This window comes from Simochromis diagramma, unplaced genomic scaffold (assembly GCF_900408965.1).
Source record: "Simochromis diagramma unplaced genomic scaffold, fSimDia1.1 OVJJ01000680.1, whole genome shotgun sequence".
NCBI lineage: Eukaryota > Metazoa > Chordata > Actinopteri > Cichliformes > Cichlidae > Simochromis > Simochromis diagramma.
Genome location: NW_024387470.1, coordinates 1,967,021 through 1,992,048, shown reverse-complemented (window position 1 = coordinate 1,992,048; position 25,028 = coordinate 1,967,021). Strand labels below are relative to the sequence as shown.

Below are 25,028 nucleotides of genomic sequence, written 5' to 3'. Positions count from 1 at the left end.
ACAAGACCATCAGAAAAAAAGTGTGATGAAAAGATCACAGCTGTTGGTGCAATTATTTGAAAATGGGAATGGAATCAAAATAGCCATCATTTGATGATCATTAGAAAGGTGGTGCATTAGCCCAAAACTATAACATTACTAAGTACTAAGGATTAAGGACGACATCACTGCATTGAGAGGCCAGTGGATGTGGCCATTTACTGTGAAATCTTGGGCGAGAACTTCCGTTCCTCAACTAGGACACTGAAGATGGGTCATTGATGTGTCGTCCAGCATGATAATGACCCAAAACATACCACCAATGCAGTCTTTCTATAACAGAAGTCAAATATTCTCCAGAAAGTTCTTCCCGTATGTGTTGCAGAGGTTCCCATAAATGTGTGGCACTTGTAGGTTGCTTTGCTTTCACTCTTCTGTCCAGTTCATTCCAAACCATCTCGATGGGGTTTAAGTCTGGAGACTGTTTTTAAGCTTACCATCTTGTTCTTTTTTCCTGAGGTAATTCTGGCATAGCTCAGACTTATGTTTTGGGTTATTATTTTGCTGTAGGATGAACCCCTGACCAACTAAGCGCATACCAGAGGGACCACTATTGCGTGGTGCTGCAGAATGCTGTGGTAGCCAGGCTCTCCAGTGTATCCTTTGAAAACCACGGATCTTCATGTGATCACCCCAGCTAGTTGCACGAGCATTGACTGAATACTTCTGTCCTTGGGACTTGGATAAAGCTGGGGTAGCCTACACACTAACTGAGCATAGCTTAACCGCCCTGAAGTTGGTGTTAGCCTAACTTCAAGTCAGCAGACAACAGAACTATCTAGTTCAACTTGGCAGAGGTGTTTTAAAAGGGCAAGAACTGACAGATGACTGTGATGACAGGGGTGTATATGTGCAGGCAGGTCCCAGGTGTCATTGCAGATCCATCCATCCATCCATCTTCTTCCGCTCTATCCGGGGCCGGGTCGCGGGGGCAGCAGCCTAAGCAGAGAAGCCCAGACCTCCCTCTCCCTAGCCACCTCTTCTAGCTTATCCGGGGGAACACCAAGGTGTTCCCAATCCAGCCGAGAGATATAATCTCTCCAGCGTGTCCTGGATCTGCCCCGGGGCCTCCTCCCGGTGGGACATGCCCAGAACACCTCACCCAGAAGGTGCCCAGAAGGCATCCTTGTCAGATGCCCGAACCACCTCAGCTGGCTCCTTTCGATGTGGAGGAGCAGCGGCTCTACTCTGAGCCCCTCCCGGATTGCTGAACTTCTCACCCTATCTCTAAGGGAGAGGTCAGCCACCCTTCGGAGGAAGCTCATTTCTGCGGCTTATGTCCGCAATCTCGTTCTTTCGGTCACTACCCACAGCTCGTGGCCATAGGTGAGGGTAGGGACGTAGATCGACCGGTAAATTGAGAGCTTCGCTTTTACACTCAGATCTCTCTTCACCACGACGGACCGGTGCAGCGTCTGCATCACTGCGGCCGCAGAACCAATCCATCTGTCGATCTTCGGCTCCCTTCTCCCATCACTTGCGAACAAGACCCCGAGATACTTGAACTTCTCCACTTGTGGCAGGAACTCATCCCCGACCCGGAGTGGACACTCCACCCTTTTCCGGCTGAGAACCATGGCCTCAGATTTGGAGGTGCTGATCCTCATTCCCGCTACGTCATACTCGGCTGTGAACCGTTCCAGTGTGAGCTGGAGGCCATCACCTGATGAAGCCAACAGAACCACATCATCCGCGAAAAGCAGAGATCAGTTTCTGAGGCCACTGAAGTCATAGCCCTCCGCCACTTGGCTGCGCCTAGAAATCCTGTCCATAAAAATTATGAACAGAAGCGGTGACAAAGAGCAGCCCTGGCGGAGCCCATCACCCACCGGGAACAAGTCCGACTTATTGCCGGCAATACGAACCAAGCTCTTGCAATGGTTGTATAGGGATTGAATGGCCCGTAGCAATGGGCCAGACACCCCATACTCCCGTAGCACTTCCCACAGGACACCCCAAGGGACATGGTCGAATGCCTTCTCCAAGTCCACAAAACACATGTAGACTGGTTGGGCAAACTCCCATGCGCCCTCAAGTATCCTTGAGAGGATAAAGAGCTGGTCCAGTATTTCGCGACCAGGACGAAAACCGCATTGTTCCTCCTGTATCTGAGGTTTGACTAGCGGACGAACTCTGGTTAGTCATTGCAGATCATCTGCATTACAAGCTTGAACAGATTTGTCTTCAGCCACAACATGCGGAGGCATTATATGCCATACTATATGTGTTGTAACAAGTGAATTGACTGAAAGGACACCTAAGAGCTACATCTCAGACTCATTTATCATGCTAACTCAATTAGTATAGTCAATATTAATGTTCAATTAGAAGACGACTCAATAAAAAAAATCAATAAATACAAACAGAAGCTGGAACTAAGAACTGAAGACTCAAAATACAAAGGAAATCTAATATATATAAATAATAGAATCAAAATATAAAAAATAACTAAAAACCAAAGAGAGAATACCTGTCAAGCTCTTTAAGTTTGTGCAGCTTCCCCGCTTGAAAGGGATTGATGCATCTACCACAGGTGTTTAACTGGATTTCACTCAATGACCAGGCAGATCTTTTGTTTTCCTTTTTCTTTAATCTTCTTTTCGGCCATAGTCAGCCATAGGTGAAAAACCTTTAAATACAAACCAAAAAACCAAAATACAAATTATGTTTGTTATCACACATCTGCAAATATTGTAAACAATCCCAAACACATTTTCTTTTTTAAACACATCAATGCAGTGCGTAAGCTTTGTAGTACAATATTTACTTGAGTATTTTTAAATGCTCAAATTATGTAATTCACTAACAATTGTACATACACCTTGAGAAATACTGCTTTCTATTACAGTGCTAAATTAAATAATCAATCTGCATTAGAACTTGAGCAGTAACAATAGTATTTATAACCAGCTTCTCTTAACCATATGCAAGCATTAACAGTCTTCCATATGCAGACCAACAATAAACAATGGTGCCGCTCGTAAACAGGCGACCAACTCACGGCACAGTGCTAATGCTACGTAAGCTAGCGGCAGCCGCGATTCTTTAGCAACTCGCTTCAAAGTCTTTTACCATAGTCAGCAACCATTCCCTTACCGGCTGCCTCCCTGGCTTTGTAGATACTTCAGTTCCACACAATATTCATGTTGGCGACAACTTATTGAAAGAATTTTGCTGGGCTTTTCCCGAAAGTGGCAACTTCCTGTTGCTCCTCAGTTCGCCTTCTTTTTCCTTCCCGACAGAAACCCAGACACAAGATTAGTTCCGCCCTCCAGTCTGTCTTTTTTACTTTTTTGCCTCAGGGCTCTCCACCTCCTCCTCGGTTTGACTTGACAATACCTTATAGTAAAAGAGAATTCAAATTCCAAAAAACTCAGAACACTGGGTCCCAGACCTAGGACCTGAAATAGCTTTGCAAGTTTGCACAATGTCCTCTGGACAGACAAGACCAATAATGCACAGTGCCACTTAAAGAAAATCAAACAAAACATAACTGCACAAACATTGAGTCACATTAAGCCCAGCTTTAGTTTTCGTGTGATGCAGAATACCCAGCATCTTATTATTACCCCCTTATCTTATTAGGTTACAGATTGAAGACTGAATGAAACTCAGCTACTAGTTTAATTTAACCTCATTCTGAATTGTTGTTGACTGTTATAGACAGTGGCAAAATGTGTTTTAAATCTGTGTATGACATATAAGATCAGTCTGAAGGGGAAGTTTCACTTCTTTTCAGTCAACACCCTCACACTTTGACTCCCCAGGCTAACTGTAGCTCTCAAACATTATGTCAATCTGGCCTTATGCAATACTCCACAGACCCTTGTGATGTGCTGTGTCTTTATATGTATATGTTTGTGTGTGCGCACATGTGCATGTGTGTGCGTATATATATACTCCCCTCTGGAACTTTGTGAAAGGCTCACATGTCGTAATTGGTTCAAGCTGAATAAAAGCAAGTGGACACTATCCCACTCCACCTCCTCCTCCTCTGTTTTTTCTATGATTTTTTTTTTACAGGCTCTTACGGAGATGGGCCTATAAACTGATTTACAATCCCTTCAAACACACATTCAGAGCCAAAGTCACTTGTGGTGTGACTGTTATGGTGTCCGTGATACCCTGTGGAAGTGTATGAGAGTGCTCCAGAGATGTGGGTGAATGAAGCAGAATGACCTCAGTGCAGCCAGTCTATTGACAAGGGGCTGATTATTATACTGAGCTGGCGTCACCGTCACTGCAGCCTCCGTAGGATGACAGGGACACAGCAGTCAGCAGTGCATAAGACCAAAGGACAGCCAAGTCTCTAACATGCATTCGATTCAGTGTACAGTAAATGTTTTACCTCAAACTCTCCTGTTGAAGACAGTTGTTTTGCCCATTTTACTTCACCTAAGCTTCGAGGTTTAAAGGGAAACATCAGAATCCAGTGTTTTCAATATATTGTTTATTTTAAAGGCTTTCACATGCATTGCCTGTTTTGCTACCTCTATTTGTCTTTTTGTTATCGGTACAGATGCTTTTTAAAAAGTCGCCTGCTAGGTGGGCTTTCAGGTCACTCTATATTACAGTTTCTGCAGCTTTTGTGGTAGGAACCTACCTACTTTCCACTGGGACTGTCTTTCTGTTTGTCTGTCTTCATAGATATTTCATTGTGTCTTCATACGTGAATGAAAATAACTTGCAAAGCATTGTAAACCAAAAGTTTTGTTCCCACTCAGTTCATAAAGTTTCTGTTTTCATAGTCAAGCTTGCCAAGTCCTTGTTTAGAGTGTTGACATGCTAGCATTTGGTAATAGAAATATCAGTAGTTTATAAATAAACTCAAATATTCAAGTTTAGTATTATAAATGTGTCCAATTTATGGTGGTAAGTTTTTAGGATTTGAGGCAGCTCAATGCTTGCTTACAACAAACCAGCCGTTAACCAGTCCCTTGTTCACATCTTTTTGAGTTAAAGTAGATGTTAAATATTCTTAGCATTTCTTCAGTGGGAGTGCAAGTGACTTCAAACATACTGTTCCCATAAACTTACAGGAGCAGCCTCACAAGAAACAATGCAGCTAGCTTAGCAGCGTCATACCAGAATGTCACCAGTCTTCCCCCTGGTGGTATTGGGGAAAATTACTACGTGTGCAAAAATTGGTGTATCCGGTCGTTAAGTGATGACATGACAAATCCTACTTCCGGGCCTAAAGTAATCTGCGTTTAATATGGCTTTTGTGTTGTTAACATGTTTAATGTTTTGTATTTTCTTCTATTTAATCTCAAAAAGCTCCTAAAACAGTCAGTGATCACTATTGACCTCCCTCGGCTTTTATTACCGCTAATCATTTATTTAAGATCAGTTTTTAAAACCTTAGGATGTAACTACAGCCCAGCCCATGCAGCAGTATATGAATGACTAACCTCGTATTGTGGATGGATTATCTCAGTTGTTCTCCTGGCTGAAGTTTGGTCCTTTTACAGCATCCTGCCATGCGATTACATTTGTACCTGACCACGAGAACACTCACGTTAACTTTTATCAAGTGGAAAAAAAGTTAGCTTGTTTATATTATGCTAACATAGCTGTGTCGCTAGCGATCACGTAGCACATCATTATATACCAGCTAGCCAAACTTCAGTAACCCTACAAACGTCACTGCTGTTTTCTGTCTTCATTTATGTTGGAAGTGATAACAGAGCTGTACGTTTTAATTTGTTTCCAAAACTCCGCAGTCAGGGCATGCTATATTGTATTTAGATAGAAGCTAGCGAGCTAACTTCCTGCTAACTTCTAACTCCGTTAAATGTCATAAATTCCGTTTTCATGGATGCCTGGATGTTAAACTCAATTGTTACACCTGGTAGAGCAGAACGCTGATCATTTTATTACAGATGAAAGACTTTAGACAGTTTTTCAACTTTCAGCAATGCCATAGTGATCGTTTGATATATGGACCTACGGCGGAGTTTAGGCCCAGACACGGCTAGTGACGTCAGACTTAACGACCGGATTCATTGAAAGCTGTCTGGCAGGTGTAATAAAAGTTTAGAAAAAAAAAAAAGCTTTTCTTAAGCCTGTGGAAAAAATAGCACCTTTATTGTTACAGAGTTTACTGTTGCTGACTTCCAACTGGATGAACAGCCCTCTTCAAAGTCACCCCGATTACCCCCCTCTTTACTGCCCAAGTTGTTCGTAGTGTATTTAAAAGTAGAATCGGAGGCAGAGCCTTCAGTTTTCAGGCCCCTCTTCTGTGGAACCAGCTTCCGGTTTGGATTCAGGAGACAGACACTATCTCTGCTTTTAAGATTAGGTTTCACACTTTCCTTTTCGCTAAAGCTTATAGTTAGGGCTGGATCAGGTGACCCTGAATCCTCCCTTAGTTATGCTGCAGTAGGTGTAGGCTGCTAGGGGATTCCTATGATGCATTAAGTATTTCTTCTTCAGTCACCTTTCTCACTCACTATGTGTTAATAGACCTCTCTGCATTGAGTCATACTTGTTATTAATCTCTGTCTCTCTTCCACAGTATGTCTTTTATCCTGTCTTCCTTCTCTCTCCCCAACCGGTCGCAGCAGATGGCCGCCCCTCCCTGAGCCTGTTTCTGTCAGAGGTTTCTTCCTGTTAAAAGGGAGTTTTTCCTTCCCACTGTCGCCAAAGTGCTCGTAGGGGTTATATGATTGTTGTTTTTCTTCTCTGTATGTATTATTGTAGGGTATGCCTTACAATATAAAGCGCCTTGAGGCGACTGTTTTTGTGATGTGGCGCTGTATACATAAAATTGAATTGAAAGTTACCCTCCCTATATTTCTGCACAACCACCCTAATTGATATAAACCAGTGTATGAACCACATTTAACTAAAATCCTTCCAGCAGTTACTTGCTCTTTTACTGATGGTTTTTGCTGGACCATAATGAAGCTCTTCTGCACCACACCTTATTGGATAATAAATGGTGCACTTTTCCGTTGTTTTTAGAGGAAATAATTTCTCTGCATGCTACATTTCAGCAAGTCTCTTTGAAGCTTGTACAGTTAAAAGAAGTTATGCAAATGATCAAAGGAAACTGCAGCACAAAAAAGTCTCACACGCTCACACAACTCACACACGCTTGCCTGCCTGTGTGCTACATTTTGTTAGGAGCAATGGATCTGAAACTGCAGTGGAGAAATGATGGCCTTTGAAGTCATTCTGACCCATGGCATGTCATCTCCACGCTGTGATGTCCCACCTCCCCCTCTTACAGTCTGTGTGCACTAGGGAGCCATAAATTCACACCTCATGGAGATAATTGGATGAGTTATTAACTGTGTGTGTGTGACTCAGTAAGACTCCATGGCTCATAAACAGCAGTGTGTTTTGGAGTTGTGTGAATTATAGCTTAATGGAGAAAAGAAAGCCTCCAAAATAAAGGATTTGCATAAATTTAGCACAAGTAATTCCTCACTGAAAACTTTAAATGTCATCTTTCTGAAACACAGCCTTCGATGGAAAACTGAGCTGAGCTGAGGCGCCTCTGTTGCTTAAAGATTAAAGGCAAGTGGTTGTCCTCAGAGAGAGTGATGACTGTATGGATAAGCAAGAGGCAACTCAAAGTGTTCCTGAAGCAGCAGGAGAGCGTGTGCTGTATCTGAGACCCGGATAAGGGGGAAGTGTGTTTTTAGTAGACCCTGCTGTGGGTGCCTGCTGCAGTGGATACAGCACAAGAACAGTTCAAAGCAGAGCAAAACAGCGACGGGGAGTAAAACTTTCTCAATGCAGACTGTTGAAATACTGTAACTGTGAGCATTGACTGTGTTTTCATATCAACAGTAGCTTTAGTGTTTTGGAACCAATGTAGGATCCATCTGTAAAACTAAAGCTTGTAGCCTTTATGTGTTCACATCATGAACAAAGTAATTCAGATGCCTCCTTTGAGGTGTTGATCAACCAAACAAATGACAAGCCAACTTTATTTTCTGGCATTTCAAATATGAACCTCAATGACCTCAGTATTATTGAAGTGCACTACAGTATAAGAAGGACAAACAATTTAGAATAAATGGTACGGTCTATAAAGTAATGGTTTGCTGTACAATGCATTTTGATAGCATTGTCTTTTGAGACGAGTGTTTAGGTATTTACTACACCTTATTTTAAAGAGTTAGCCTTTTAAGTGTGTTCGAAATGAAAGTAAGTATAGTATATCTGAGTTATTGCATCTTTTTTCCTACCTTTTTAGTTGGGTTCAGTTTTCAGCTTAGTAGTAGGTGGGGCCGGCAAGTATTTGTGCCTCTTCCGAATGTTTAATGGGGATGTGATCATATTCCCCTCCTACTCACACAAATCACATACTGTACATACAAATGCGCACACACACACACACACACACACACACACACACACACACACACACAGCTGTGAGCCCCTCCCACCCTCACAGACTGGAATAGAGAACGGGAGAGAGAAGCTTGACGGTTGCGACTGAGTATAGAGGGAATGTCACTGGACCCTGGCAACACTCTCACAGACTAAAGGCAGTAGCCCAGTGACAGAATCGTACATCTGGCTATAGGCACAGACAAGACTGATCGCCATGCAGGGACGGGCAGGAAAAACACCCAGAAAGGAGATGGTGATAGAGTCTCCACAGCAGTACAAGAGCCTGGCTGAGATTGAGGCAGAGGTGGAGGCAGGGTCACAGGTAGCAACGGTGAGTTGCACTTATGCAATATTTCAGAAATAAATCACAAGTTGTTTTTTTTTAATCTGGAAATTTCTTGCTAAATGGAAGAGATGTGATTGTTACTTTTTAGTGCATAGATTCTTTTTAACAGCTACTTTGAAGAATTTTTTAAAGGCATTTGAAGGAAATTGGAAATAGTAGGTCACACCTCTCCAGGGTGTTGAATGTCAATCTTTTTTAGGATATGAAGCACTTGTGAGTCCTTTTTTTCATGAACTGTTCCTGTGCCTTAGCGAGTTTGAGAAGTTAAATGCAGAGTTGATAGAGAGCTCATTTGTTGAAGAAAATAGTAAAAAGCACCATAGCCTGGGAATGAATTACTTGAAAGTCACACAGTTCACAGCCGCTTGCTGTTATGTTCGATCTCACTGGCAAACATTCAGTTGGAAATTTGAACTGAAGTTTTTTTGCTTGTCATGCTGTTATAGATCCAAGGGACTAAGAGCTATTTGCACTGTATCATCAAAAGTATTGGTTGAATGAATGTAAATGTAATTCTGTGAGCAGACATTTGTTTATTTTTCTAATGTATTCACTGGATTCAGAGGCTTATCCAAATAGTTTGAATCATGTGTACTTCTAGTGGTCACTTTGAAACCAGAAATCTCAGTTTACAGCTTTACAGCTATTAGTGACAGCTCAACACTCAACTGAGCAGTTTAGGAACTGAAATGATGTTGAATCAGTTCCTAACTGCTCTCAATACTAGTTTAATCCATACTAAAGCAGGTGCATAGCTATGCTGGGCAGTCAGTGTTTTTGTCAAATACGGATGGATAAAAAAAAATTCTGAATGAATCAGTCGAAAAATGACAAATGCAGATCCTTCCACACTGGTAAACTGCATTTTACAATTTAGCACTTAACATCCAGTCGTGTTCTGAGCAGACAGTTGTGTCAAGAGGGTAAGAGGAAAACTCTTGATAGAGGTCTTATTGTTGGGGCGCAGATGGCAAGAGGCCAATGGCTTCGGTCACAAAGGCTGTGTGTGACTTGCGTTGGTCTGGTTGATGGTCAGGTTGATAACTTTATCAGTGATTTAGGAGCTAACACAGTTGGGTGGATCTACTTAACATCTTTTTTTAAGTAAATCCAAAAAAACTAGGTGCTGTTACTTGGTGCTATTTAAATAACATTGTGCTGAACTGAATTATGACCATTAAGAACAGAGGTGAAGGAGAGAGTGCGTCAAGGGTGGAGTGGGTGGAGATGAGTGTTGGTGTGTGATCTGTGACATTAAGGATAGCAACAAGAGTGAAAGAGCAGGTTTAAAAGACTGAAGTGTGGTTTGATGGAGGTGGCAAACTAGTAAATACTCTGCATATGCGAAACATCAGCACTTTAGCTTTATTACAGTGAGTATGTTCATACATTGATGTTAGAATTTGTGTTAAATCTGCAAACTTAGCCTTTTCTTCTTTTTTGCACACAAGGCATAACTTTTTTTCACTGAGGTGTCTGTTAGTGACTTTGCTTGGAAAACCCCTTCTTTTCTTCATTCTCATGTTTTACTTCACAATACTTGGCAGGTATCCTAGTAAAATGGAGTTTAAAAACAAAGGCAAACCTACAGTTTTAAGCTTCAGTTCCCACACAGAAAACATAGTATAGCTACTTAATCTAGCTACAAAGGCTGAAACTGCAAAAGAACACTCAAATACATTTGTTGGCCTTAATGTGTAGAGAAATGTAGCTGTTCAGAACAGCTATTTCCTTCTAATTAACTGGTTCTGTAAACACAGAACTGTGTCTTGGTTTAGTCTAATATCCACATCCACAGAGATGGCGTGTATCACTGGTGAGCATCAGACTTTGTGAGGGAGGACATGTGGGGGGGAACCCCTTGGGTCTTTTCTGTGGTATGTTACAGCTGATGTCTGCAGTGACAAGAGAATTTAACCTCACTAACTGGGCTCTGCTATCTTATTTACTGTCTGGCATCAAGGCTTTAAAGTAATCTTTGTTATAATACAGCATGGTCTACTTCTAAATTAAAACTCCTGGTCAGGGTGTATCTTCCTCCTGTTGAGGTTTTAAATCTGAGCTCAGCCCACTGTGACTGGTACAGTGAGACACACACACACACACACACACACACACACACACACACACACACACACACACACCAGTGTCTCCTACCGTAACCCACAGTCATTGCCATCTCTGTTTCTGTTTCTACATCTGTAGCTTTCAATCAGTAATGCTGTGAAAGGACAATGGCAACTTGTTGTCCATGCACTGTGACAGATTTCCTTTTGTAACTTATCTCACAACTCGTGCAATAATAATACCCTTGACAACTCTACAGTAAAAGACTGCCATTAAGGTTGTGCGCTTATGCTGTAAATGACTACAACAAAATGTGAAGAGCTGGATTAATTCAGTCATCTGTTCCTTCAGGTAAAGCCAAAGATCATTGAGCCTCTGGATTATGAGAATGTGCTCCTACAGAGGAAAACTGAGATCATCAGTGATGTTCTCAGAGACATGCTGCAGTTCCCCACAGACGACTTCCAGGTAAGAAAAGTGAGAGTTCTGAAAGCCATGCTGCACTACCTTTTAGGGAAATGTAGAGAATCCATAACTGTGAGCTGGTAAACCAAGTACAAAGAAGTATAGTAAGTATGTATAAACAAGTATGTGTCATACATTGGACTTTTACTGTATTGTGTACACTGTCTGTACAGCATCTACATCTGCTGCTTCCATTCAAAAGAGCTTAAAGAATGCATCAACATGACATCACAGTAGTGCTGAGATTGATGTTAGTTTGGCCTGTTCCCACTTTTGGAACAAGTCATGCTCAAATAATTGCCACTTGTCAATCAGTCTCCTTGGCAATAAACCAAACTTTATTCTTTTCTTACTGCACAATAAATTTGACAAAAACACCAAACCAACAAAGAAGAGATGAAAACAAACACAACCATGGGGCACACTGCTGTGCTGGACTCAAACCCACATATACTCTCCTGCTGGATTAATGTGGCTTAATCCATGGCTAAAATGAATCTCTAACAGAGACACCATTTCTTCCTATTTGAATAAATTTGGGTAAAATGTATAGTAATTAATTACATGAAAAATACATTTTATGAGCAGTTTTGTGCAGGCTCACTGTCTCATGTCAATGCCACATACAGTAAAAAAATATAAATTAATTAAAAATTCATAGCAACAATAGTATGTGGTGGGAAATCTACAGTCTATAACTCCCCTCTGGACTCCTTCGTAATCAGTAGATGATGGGTGGGTTTCATTACAAGGCCGTCTGCAGCGCATAGTGATTAGTGAATGTGTGTGTGTTTTCATGGTCTCGCCCAGTATGTCCATCTAACCTGCCATATGTTTTACATCACTGGGCCCATAGAGAAGGGAGGGAGCTTGCCAGACATGTGGGTGTAGCATGTGCACGTGCTGCACAGATTAACACATATGAGCACACGCCCACGTTCACATTTATCAGCCTGCTAAGAATGCTGATCTGTATCTCTGCATGCACATACGAGCAGAATACGGTAATGCCTGTATTTTAAAAACAACAAAATTAAATGGGATTACGTGAAAATGGTACTTTCATGGGGAGTTTTGCAGATCTCCAACTGTCACCTTACTGGTACCTTCAGTTTCCAAAGAAGAAGGTTGACCTCAGGAGACTCTCTTCTTACCCTTTACCATTCTGGCCTCTGTGATCTCTATGCCCTATAAGTATTTAAATCTTGTCTGTCCTCCTGCATTAGTGCTGTGGGAACACACTCCTTTGGTCTGGTGGAAGTCATCAAAGCCCTGTTTTAATGACTGTGAAAGGAATGATGTTAACTGGATGCCAGCAGTTCCTGCTCACAGTCAAAAATGTAAATTTAGCCACCTTTAAAGAGCAACTTGTCCTTTATGCTTGTCTATACATTATGGATGTTACAGCAGCAGATGCATATTTTGGGAACTATATTTATAATATTTCTCTGTATTAATATATTCTCTTTCCAAATCATATATAATCCATTAATAAATCCATAGAGAGAGAGAGAGTAGAGTCATAGAGGAAATGAAGCTGAACAGTTGAAATATCAGTCTGAATAATCTGAATTTTCCACATTATAAATAGAAGAACTATATTGGACCTCTATGCAGGATTACACACAGGAAGATTCAAGTGAGCCCAGTTTATCTATTGGCATACCTTTGATGGCTGATGTGAACGTGAGCTGGTCAGACATGCTTGCTAATGGAGGAATGAAGAAACTAGGTCATTGTGCCACAGCTGCATACTCATCTTTGTGGGTTGAGCAGAAAAACAGAAGACTAAGTGGTAGCACAACCTCCAGTAGCTTGAAAGTCTTGCCAGTCTTTTTCTGGCCTGAGGTGCTTTTTGCTCCTTTGCTCTGGATTATCACTCGTCATCTGTGTCTGGATGTCTCACTCTAATAAGGCTGGCAAAGATGAATTAGGTTGGAGTAACGTTTGGCTGCCATAAATCCTCTGTAGCAGACGATTTCTCCGAGTAATCATTATGATTCCTTTCACTTCATTATTAAAATGGATTTTTAATATTGTCCAAGTTTACCAAGCTACTTTCAGCTGCTCCCTTATTCACAAGGGGTCAGCATAATGGCTAGTTCAGCACATTTCATTTGGCACTCTTTTACACCGGATGCTCTTCCTGACACAGCCCCCCTGAGGGATTTGTGTCTCCTCTGTGGATCAAACCGGGGATGCTCACTTGTTAGGGAAATGTGTAAACCAATACACAGTGAGCCACAATGAAGTATAATACGATCATCCATATGAAATAAAAAAATCACAGAGGCATAGGAAGTAGCAGCCACTATGCTGTAGGGTAACTGAGCACAGCAGTGAACTTTCTTGGCTCTAAGGAGGCCAGAATGTTGCCTACCTTCTTTTGAAAAAGAGTACAAAGAGAAGCCTCCAATAGGGATCAATAGTTCAATAGTTCAAACGAGACTAAAGTGAATTTTCGGTCTTATAAAAACCTAAACCTAGATATGCTGTGCCAACCTCATTTTCAGGCCTGCCTTCTGTGTCTCCCCTCAGATCTCCACCCTGCAGCGCCAGGGCCGGACTCTGTTTTCCACTGTGCCAGAGACTGCAGAGAAAGAAGCTCACTCACTGTTTGTCCAACAGGTAAAACTAATACATATCTGGATGCAAGCCTGCTTTGTCCGTTATTTATCGCTCAACCGCACCCCCATGATTTCACCTTTCAGCCAAAAGCAGGCATCCAGATTGTGTATCTAGATCTCACTCTTTGAAGACTCATCAAAGGGGGCTTGTATTTTCAGATACAAATCCATGCAAGGACATACTCTGATTTGTTTGTGGCAGGTTGGCAACGAGAGAGCTAATTATATTTCAGTCAAATCTAAGTGAAAAAGACAAATGTTATCTGACCACTAGAAACAAGTCATACCATGTGTGCTGGAATTTTTTTCTGCTCCCCTTCAGATGAACTTCCATTCATGTTCCCTGCCCTTACATGCTTGCTAACAGTCCAGTAGATTGGCCACAGATGGAGTCTACAGTTCATTGGTGGTTCATGTAGTTTCAGAAGAGCTGTGTGTTGAGATTGGTTTGGGTGCAGCCTGATAGAGCCTGATAGGTGATATTCCCCCACAGCTGCAGCCAAGAGTGAAATCATAAGTACATCTGGAGCAGCTGTGCTCCTTACACATGGGATGTTTTGTTTCATAATTTGTTATTCTACATTTTAATGACCCCCTTTTCCCTCACATTTTGTGAACACAGAACTGATGAGCACACATTAAAATAATAAAGCTATGTTTAAACTGCTCTTTACCTCAAAAACATGTTCTTTTATGCTTTGCTATCTTGAATAGCTGTTTTTTTTATTGAATCATGTTCTTTTTCTGCATATTAACTATAAACTTATATAACAGTGTTTTAATTAAAACATTCAAGTGCTCTGAAAGGATTCATTCTTTAAGTTTACTTTGAATGATTTGATTCTCTGCTAAAATTCTATCTAGGTTTGCTCATTTGAAAAGAAACAAAATGTCGTTGAGTGAAATAATTATTTAATTCCCTACAACCCAGCCACAGATTGGCTGTGGAACTCAGATTACAACCAATCAATCACACAACACTTGTTGTGTGATTGGTTGTAATCTGTGTTAAAGTATAAAGGAGGGATCTTCTTCCACCAAGGCAGATACCTCGCTGGGTTACTTTTAGGGGAATAGCTGTACTTTAAAAAGTTTGTAATGCAGTAAACAGAGGTCAGATGTTATTTGGATGCAAACTATAATGTGATATTTAGAAATACCATATCTCAGTATTGTTTCCTAAATGTTGCCAGAGGTAGGGGTGAATTAGTTTTGAGGATCCAAATGCAGGACTCATAGGCAGTCATAAATAAACTTTTAATGCTGATTAGCAATGGGTGTACAAAGTCCAGGAATAAAACGAGGACAAACCAGCAAGTCCAAGATCGGAAATCATTGGAATACCAATATAAATAATACTTTGCTACAAGAACACGTAGCAATACAGACGACCCAAGACAGGACAAAGGAAGATACACAAGAAGTGATGAGGGGAGAGGAACCAGGTGATTACTATAATGACTCCTTTTAATCATTGAATGGCCCAAAATCAAAGATATTCCATTTATAAATAGTAAAGTAAGACATTTAGTAAACTAGAGATAATATTTAGTTAGTAAATAACAGAAGAGTGAACAAAGCGTGCATCTGCTGACGCTCCTGCATCAACAGGGCCATCTATTCCTAATTAAAAATAATTTTTGTAATGTTGTTAAACATCTCCATACTTTTCCTAGATTATTTTTTAAATAAATCTAATTACACATCTGTATATGCTTTGTTAAAGAGACCCCTCACCACCTCTTTACTTCATGTACCTGCAGTGTATCACGACCTACAAGTCTGACTGGCACGTGGTCAACTACAAGTATGAGGAGTATTCTGGAGACTTCCGCCAGCTTCCGAAGTGAGTATGCCGGAAGGCTTCTGCTAACAGGTCCATCAGATTGCACGCTCTCAACAGTCTATCAATGCTGCATTCATGTAGCCAATGATAGTGTTACTGACTCTGTTTCAAACACTACAGTGAAATTAATAAAGACAGTATGTAAGTATTGCTGGTAGAAGGGCACTCCACCACATCTGTTTTTAATCATTCTCAGCGAGTCTTGTAAAAGCATGTTGCCTTTATAAGTCTGATTTGTCTTAAGCACACTGCTGTTAGAACAAATCATCTATATACAAATAGCAGATTAGCAAAATTTGTTTAGCTCATCACACTGTGTGTGTGTGTGTGTGTGTGTGTGTGTGTGTGTGTGTGTGTGTGTATATATATATACTTACTGTACTGCTTGCCCTATGGTTCTAAAAGCCTCCACAACATATTGTAAATCTCACTGTGTTCAGTGGCACTGCCCTTTGTGTACAAGTCCCAAAGTGTGAACTGGTGCCTCCTGGGTTGCCAAGGTACTGAAGGTACCTTGGCAACCCATTATTCTGTAATAACAGAATTTCAGTTTGAAATTGAAGTTACATATTTATTAAAAATAAATAAATAAATCATTTATTTATATTTAAATAAAATGGGAAATACCTGCAACCGGTCAAGTTTGAATAAAATATTTAGGATATACATTTCTTTCTCTTGTAGTTTGCTTAGAGTGAAGATTTAAGATTGGGTGGCCCCATGAGATTTGGGAATGGCCATTTCAATCAAACGCTGGATTCTCTTTTGGTGGTTCTAAGCTCCACAGTAAAAATAGAACACTTTCAATGTTTTCCTACCAAGGAAAAGTAGAACTATTCTTGGATAGTTGTTGCCCAATAGCATCATAACAAAAAGAAAATACCACAATGCATATGTGCCCTTGGATGAGCCTTTACTTCACAAAAGAAGTGAGTATTACAGATGTATGTCATGGTTAAGACATTGCAGAGTAACAGCAAGCCCCGGAACTGGTTTTGACACTGTTTATAGTTATAGTTCCCCAGAGCCACTGGTGTTTGAGCTAGAGTAGAGAAACAGCTGCCGATTTCATCAACATCTTGCTAGAAGAATTACCTTACAAGATGTGGCTGGAGTGGTGGTGAGGTTATCAATGTGCTGTGGGGATAAAGGTTAGTATAGTTCATTAAAACTAAACTAAAGAGTTTAAACACTCAATGAATGTTTAACTTCAAACTTAATAGTCTCAGAGTTCTTACATATGTTTGTGAGATGGTTTAACATGAAATTGAATTAAGTGAGCCAAGGCTGAATTATCTTTTCCCAAACTTTTCAGTAAGGTATTGAGACCTGAAAAACTGGTGGCTCATGTGTTTGAGGTGGATGAAGATGTGGAAAAAGATGAGGTAAGATGACTAATTCCAGACTTGTCTTCAGCTGCTTGTTCCCATAGTTTCTTTGTGATCTGCTTCTGCTCCTGTAAGATACAGAGCTTATAAGTGTGACTTTGCATTCTTCCTTTAGGACTGACCAAACGCTCTTCAAGAAACTCAAATACAAGGAAGTGTAACAGAGCGCACTTAGCTTTTAATTTATTACTAAACATTGTATTTGTTTAGTTTCAGTACTCTTTTACAAGCTAAATGTCTTTACTGCTCTAGATCCACACTGTTTGTAGCATTTAAAGGCACATCTCTTCCCAATAATTATGACACTTTAACAACGATTTCAACTTTGGACCTTAATAGGCGCACAACAGTACTGTTTATCTTAATGTGTGTGCAGGTTCTTACTATACTGGTGGGGACCAACAGCCCTTGTGGGGACTAAAATTCAAGTCCCCACGGGGTTGAAGGCATCAGTCCGAAAACAAAACATCCACAAAAACACTGGAGCACAGGGAGAAGTTCATAAACAGTTCAGGAGGCCGACCCGGAGGACGAGCAGTTCAGGGGGCTGACCGGGAGGCCAGTAGCACAGAGGTACAAAGCAGTTCAGTTCAGGAGGCCGACCGTGCGAAAAGCAGTGGCGGCAACACAGGCAAAGGAAATCCGGAGGCTGACTGCGCGGAAGGCAGCAGCGACAACGACAGAGCTGGTCTGGAGGCCTGTGTGTAAGGCGGCGGCAGCGTGGACACAGCTGAGACGGCCGGCCACGCTGAAGGCAATGGCGGCAACAGAGCAGGTCCGGAGGCCGACCACGCGGAAGGCAGTGGCGGCGACGACCTTATTCAGGGGTCTTCGCCCGTGGGGGAGTCCCCACATCACCTTGGTGGCGATGACGTCCAGCTAGAGGCCTGGAAAGTGACGAGGCCAGACCAGACGAGGCAGGACCAGGTGGTCGTACTGCAGGTGACGGCATGGAAGTTGCAGGTGGTGGAACTGCAGGCGACGGTGTGGAAACCGCAAGTGGAGACACAGGAGGTGGCTGAGTGGGCTCAGAGCCGTCAGCGGACACAAGGTGCTGAACCAATTCCGCTGACCCTTCAGCGATGGCGGACGGCTGAAGCGGCTCCTCGGACCCTCCTGCGGAGACGGACTGCCCAACGGGCGCCTCTGACCCTCAGCGGTGGCCGACACAGAACCAACAGGTGCAGAGACTGATCAGAACCAGCAGGCACAGCTGCTGAGCAGGTGACACTGGAGACTGAGCTAGCGGCTGCTGCTGAGCCGGGCAGAACATCCTCCGGTGGGCCGGGCAGCGAAGCAGTTGTGGCTGGGTGAAGGTGTAGCATATTGATGATGAAATTCCGTACGAGCGGCTGAAGCGCATCCAGTAGTCAGGGGAGCCTGGAAATGAATCGCTGTAGCCTTGTTTCCACAGCGTGATGAAACTCCTTTCCCTCATCATTGAGCCACAGTTGAAAGTTTCTCCACGGAGTAAATAATGTCACGGCAAAGGTCTTCTGGTTGAATGCCGCTGGGTCCATGTTGGCTGGTTCGTGCTGTCACGGCTAGCAGGGCAAGCCGTGTGAGTTTTAATAGAGGACCCAAGATGCAGGCAGCTTCAGATGCGAGTGAGCTTTATTAATAAGGATGGACACACAAACCAGAATGTAGCAGGCACAAAACAAAACCTAAGAGCACTTAAACTGGGAAAACTAACCTGAAACCAGACCACAGACACCTGGGCCCTATTTCAGGAAGCTGGTTTAGAAAACTCAGAGTGAAAAACGATACTCAGGGTTGAGTAACCCCGAACTGTCCAACTCGGAATATTCGGTTTCAGAAAGGCTGATAACAATTAGTTCAGTCAACGCGGAGTTGCTTCAACCCCAAGTTAAGCACTCGCACGAGGATACATAAAGCCCTGATTAGTGGAGCACAGATTAAGCGAGTCACCATGGAGACGGAGGGAAAGAAGGCGCGGTCAATGTATCTTACAGCGCTTGAGGCCGAAATTCTGATGGCAGCATATGCCGATAACATGCAAATTCCGCGGAAAAAAAGTAACACAGCCTCAGCTGCAAAAGAAAGGGAGCATGCATGGCAAAACAAAGCCGACAGAGTCAATGCGTGAGTGTTAATTTAAACATTGATCTAGGGATTTCCACCCATTTAACACGTTATTTTATTTTTTATTTCATACATTTTATTTTGTGATGTGATGTGAGCGCAGGTGCAACCCAACAGGCCCCAAACGTTCCTGGCAGCAAGTAAAAATGAAATATAAAAATATAGTCCAAACAGGTAAGGTGCAATTGTATTATGAGCCATAGTGCTTGGTCTGTTTGTCCGATGTAAATCAATTGCAGTTAGAGGCTACTATAATTTTCTTTCTGTAAGCACTTATTGAAATTATCTGAGCACATTACAAGTACATATTTGCTTACTCTGTATGCTCAAATGTGACCCGTTATAGCCAACAGAAAAAAAAGCGGAGGCCCGAAAAACAGGTGGGGGTCCTCCACCACCACCACTCACAGAGGCTGAGCAGTTGGCTTCCACATTTGTGATAATGTTGGCAGCATCACATATGATCTTCACAGTGCAGAGAACACAAATTAGCATCCATTACTATAATGAAATAATTTGTTAGTTTGAAATGCTACAGGGAACTATGTACCTGTACATTAATGCTGTGGAAAGACTTCCTGTTCACATAGTCTCCTTCATTTACTGAAGGAGCAATGATTGGAATGTGAGTGCCATCTATACAGCCAATCACGCCTGGGAACCGTGAACATAAATGTAAAATTTAAGTAGTAGTTCAAGTATCACCACATCATAAATTAAGTTTTGTTCATCCTGATACCTGCAATTTTGTGGAATCCCTCTTTGATAAATCTTGTGGGTCTATGACCGGGGAAACAGTACAGGAGACGTTTCAGTGCAACTGTAACATTCCTGACTGCCCGACAGACGGTAGCCTTGGAAACGTGCTCAGCATCACCAATATTATACAGAAAGCTCCCGTTTGCAAAAAACCGAAGTGCAATACAAATAATATGTACAGAACTGAGAGGATGTCCGCAATGTGTCACATGAGCAATATTAGGCCTGAGGATGTTATTCAAATGAATTATAGATTGTGCTGAAAAACGGTAACGTTCACACAGAAAATCATCAGGAAATGATAAAATGTCCGAACGCGCTCTAATCACTCTCTCCCGGCGGAGAGCTCTGCGGAGAATTTGGGCTTCAACATCTACTGGCTCTTCAAGGGAGGAGCACGCCATGTCTGACACTTCCTACAGTCAGGTTTCCGACAAAGAGGCGGAGAAGGTCAGGGTTAGTTGAAGTAAACCTGCTAGGCAGGTTAGCTTCACGGAGTGTGTCGTCATAGTAACTCACTCAGCATTAATCTAAACTCACTTTGTGAAACCCAGAGTTTTTGTTAACTCAGGGTATACTTACTCAGAGTTTGCACTAAACCGGCTTCCTGAAATAGGGCCCTGGAGACTCAGGGAAGCAACACAGACAAACCAGCAACAGGCAGCAGAACACACAGGGCTTAAATACTCTCAGGAGTTATCATGGGATAGGAGACAGGAGGGGAACACACCTGGGAGAAATCACGGCTGACGAGACACAGACGTAAGGCTGAGAACACTCACACGAGATAGAGACCTTCAGAATAAAACAGAAAACTCACAGACACAGAACCAGACAAGACACTGAACTTAACAGACCGATTCACAAGCAGACACTGTGACACCATGCACAGACAGAGGGAACACAAAGAAGTGGGAGCAGGTAGGCACAAAACAGAAACCTAGCAAATGGCAAACCTTAACAAAAGACATAACCAGAATAAACAAGAACATAGAATATAATATAAGGAAACACAAAACACTGAGTCATCAGACTCAGGACCATGACAAAATGTGGTTTTAGTGTCAGGGTTACAATTGGGTTATGGTTAAGATTAGGGTAAGGGTTAGAGTTAGGCATACATTTTTGATGGTTATGTCAATGAGATATCCCCACAAGGATAGCAACACCAGACAAATTTTTTATTTTCCCCTTAATCTCCTCCTCCAGGACACAGCCTCTCTGAGATCTCAGAAAGGAGGAATGTCTAAGCATGGCTGGCTTTTTAAAGGCAACGTCAACGGTGCAATCACTGTTACAATGCGGGTGAGTACAGCAGACTGAAAATGACAGAAATTTACATTTTCTTTCTTTATATATACAGTCCGGATTAGAAGTTTAAGACCACTTGAAAAATGACAAAAATTTATATTTTGAATGGTTGGATATAGTAGAGCTTCAACGTGCAACAAGAAGAAATGGAAGTGAGACAAAACATTTTTTGAGTATGCAATTTATTGAAAACCAGGTTGAGGTGGGACGCAGTAAAACGGTCATTTGGAATTTCTTAAATGATTCTGAGGGTTAAGGAACAAAAACGTCAAGTGGAAGATCAAAAAACATTTTGTCTTAAGATCCAGCCATGATGTTTTTGTATATAAAAAAAATCACATTTTATATATATCAAAGCACTTTAAATTGTAAGGAAGACCCTACAAAATACAAATATAACAGAGAAAACCCCAACAATCATATGAGCCCCTCTGAGCAAGCGCTTTGGCGACAGTGGGAAGCAAAAACTCCCTTTTAACAGGAAGAAACGTCCAGCAGGCTCAGCAAGGGACAGCTATCTGCAGCGACCAGTTGGGGTCCGGGGGGGCAAGACAGGACAAAGACATGTTGTGGAAGAGAGCCAGAGATGAATAATAAGTGATGATCCAATACAGAGAGGTGTATAGTCACACAGTGCGTGAGAAAAGCGACTGAAGAAAAAAATACTCAGTGCATAATGACGGTTCAGTAACCCTACCGAACTACTTTTCCCTGCATCCTTTTTTTCCCTGTGAACATATGGAACTCAGATTAGTCTTTGTGTATGATAGCTCAAAACTTTGCTTACTTTTTCAGTTTACCCACAAGCTTTCCCATGCTCTCTCTCCGTTCTTTAGTATTTTTTAGAGAAAATTAGTCCATTAGGAATGTTAACATTCTTTATTGTCATCATAGTCCTTCAAGAGGAGGTACTTCCATCTGGCTCAGCTGGGGGATGGGTCTTACAACCTCAACTTCTACAAGGATGAGAACACCTCCAAAGATCCCAAAGGAACCATCTTCCTTGACTCATGCATGGGAGTTGTTCAGGTAATGGTGAGCTGTGGTGGTGGTAGTGATGGTGGTTAAACTGAATGCAGCAAAAGGAAAGTTAGCATTCTGTTAGCTGTTCACTGGAAACAAAAAGATTAAAACCACTTTTACAGAAGCTGTGTTTGTATTTCTTCTCTTTTAGAACAGTAAAGTGCGTCGATTTGCCTTTGAGTTGAAGATGCAGGATAAGAGCACATTTCTGCTGGCTGCAGACAGTGAAGCAGAGATGGAGGAGTGGATCACTACCCTCAACAAGATTCTCCACAGCAGCTTTGAACAGGCCATGCAGGAGAAAAAAAATGGCGATCTGAATGATGGTATGTATTTTTTAACACTTTGTCTGAATTATTTATATGTTTTATTGTCTGCCTGCCTTGTGTTTGTAATTGCATTTGTTTTCATCTGATTATATTTTTTGAAGCTTGCTGCACCTGTGGGATTCTTCGATTTGCTGAAATGTACTTCTTTAACTTTATAACCCATGTTTTTACTTCCTTTCAGTTATCCTTCTGAATACAAGAGACCAATGCATTACTATGTTTTATGCAGCAGCCACAGCTAACAGACCTTATGTTGATCTCTCCAGCAGATGAGGAACATGGAAAAACAGAACTTTCCACTGGAGATTTTCAAGAAACCTTTCAGGTATCTTGTTAGTCCATCAGAAATAATATTAATGGTTGGCATCTCAAATTGGTCATTTAACAAGCATGTACAGTACCAGTCCTCATACTGTGGATGTATACTGAATTTTTGATGTTTGAGAGATCACTTGGAGCCTGTCTGTATTGTAACTATGGCCTGACCATTAGGCCAGCTGTTTCAAGGATCCAGGCCCCCACATTTTCCTCTTTGTGCTTACCAAGGAAACATCCAATATAATGTGCTAGATCTCTAAAAATGGGATTTAGTAGTCTGGGATCACACTTGGGACTCTATCACTTGTGACACTATAGCATATGCTATGAGCTCCTCTTTATGGGTGCCGGTGCTGCCTGCCCTTTTGTTGAGTCACGGTGGGGGCCCTGGGCATTGATGGAGATCTTCCTGAATGTTTGGGGATCGGTACGCAGGTGTTTACTGCTTTTTGATCTTCGCTGTTGGTTGTAGCCACTTGGTGTTTCTGGGTTGACTTTAATCTCAGAATTCTGAGATCTGTGGGGATTTCTTTGCCTTAGTTTTATGTGAACAACAACATAGTGGGAGCTACCCAGACCTCATTGTGATTCCCGATTCAGATGGAGATAGAGCTCTTCTCCGATACACTGAAACACAACTTCAAATAAATCCTAATGGTTTGCTAACACAGAAGGCAAAGCAGTTTTACATTAAGTAATGTCTTAGCATTGCCTTTACAGGTTTTTGCATTGCCCCTAATTTAAAAGCACTGTGTTGTTAGGTACTGTATATGCTGTATAAAATGTATTTAGCCAATCTCAGTTAAATTAAAAATCTTTTGGAAGGATAAATGATCAGAATCGGAATACTTTAATAATCACTAAGGAATTAGGTATGATATTCGTTACGATGATAGTTCCCTTTCAAAAGACGATATAATGGGGAAGTAGATGCAGAACATTGCTACACTGTGCATTTAGTGATATTTCACTAAGAGTCTGCAATATTGGTGAGAAAACCACAACAACCCTCTATGACAAAGCACTTGGTAATAGTAAGAAGGAAGATCCAAAACTGGACCCAAGGCAAGCTTGGGAGTGAAGCAAAAGAGAAAAGACATACAGTATCAAGAGAATACTCAACTGATGCCACATCTTCAAGATCTCCAGATGTCTAAAATGGACAACATAATTTGTTTGTTACTACTTTATAATTGGGAATGCATTCTTATTTTGCTTTGTTTTTCACAGACTGCCAGAGATATTGAATCTAAGATGAGAAGTGAAGCTCGCCTCAAGCTGTTCACTCTGGACCCTGACACTCAGGTATTGTCTGATTTCTCAGTAGCATCGCTGTGACTGATATTTTTGTTGTGGCAGCAGATAATTTAAGCCTTCTGACAGCAACTCTTATTTCCACAGAAACTAGACTTTTCTGCCATTGAGCCTAATGTGCAACAGTTTGAAGAGAAGTTTGGGAAAAGAGTCCTGGTCAGCTGTCATGACCTGTTGTTTAACCTGCAGGGCTGTGTTGCTGAGAATGATGAAAGGCCAACAACTAATGTATGTATCAGTGAAAACCCAGCAGTCAAATGCAGCTGCTGGATGTGTCTGTATTTGCACACAAACTTTCGGCTTAACAGACAAATATCCTTTGGCAAATGATGGTGAGGTTTAAATCACTTAAGAAGATCACAGACAATTCAGATGACCCACTTGGCTGGCCCCCATCAAAACCCCGCAGTGTTCTCTACCATGGAAACCAGCTTTGGCCTCCTACCATGCATTAGCACCAGTCTGAGGCTGGTTTCCTGTCGTCACTCCAAGGTCTCTGTCTCTGACTCTAACACTCAACGCTCAGCTGGGACATTACAGCCATTAGCTCTTGAGCTGCTCTGAATGCATGCACACACACACAAATGGTGTTGTGTAATGGAAAAGCTTGGTGGAAAGAGTGAAAGGGAAGATAAATTACCTCAATGGTACATTTAGTCTTAATGGAAAATCAGAAGTGCATTAGGAGAATGACTATCCCTTAACCCTGGAGAACCCATGGGGTCAGATCCGATCCCATTG

The 25,028-nt window shown here is 41.8% G+C and overlaps 1 protein-coding gene across 12 annotated transcripts in view; it reads left to right on the top strand.

Annotated features, from left to right (window-relative positions):
- The window catches only part of LOC120723482 (dedicator of cytokinesis protein 9-like), a 69,336-nt gene that overhangs the window by 19,378 nt on the left and 24,930 nt on the right, over positions 1–25,028 (top strand). For 8 of the 12 annotated variants that reach the window (XR_005693760.1, XM_040014953.1, XM_040014952.1 and 5 more), the window contains exons 2-11: positions 11,153–11,269; positions 13,805–13,894; positions 15,657–15,739; positions 17,055–17,124; positions 21,202–21,297; positions 22,198–22,332; positions 22,478–22,652; positions 22,922–22,980; positions 24,204–24,278; positions 24,375–24,515. Coding sequence is in view for 11 of the 12 variants with exons in the window: in XM_040014953.1 (XP_039870887.1) it covers positions 11,153–11,269; positions 13,805–13,894; positions 15,657–15,739; positions 17,055–17,124; positions 21,202–21,297; positions 22,198–22,332; positions 22,478–22,652; positions 22,922–22,980; positions 24,204–24,278; positions 24,375–24,515 (1,041 nt within the window). In the remaining variant the exon portion in view is untranslated. Of the gene's footprint in view, positions 1–7,672; positions 8,720–11,152; positions 11,270–13,804; positions 13,895–15,656; positions 15,740–17,054; positions 17,125–17,885; positions 18,309–21,201; positions 21,298–22,197; positions 22,333–22,477; positions 22,653–22,921; positions 22,981–24,203; positions 24,279–24,374; positions 24,516–25,028 lie in introns of those variants that run through there. The other 4 variants (XM_040014945.1, XM_040014950.1, XM_040014943.1 and 1 more) reach the window with 4 other exon arrangements.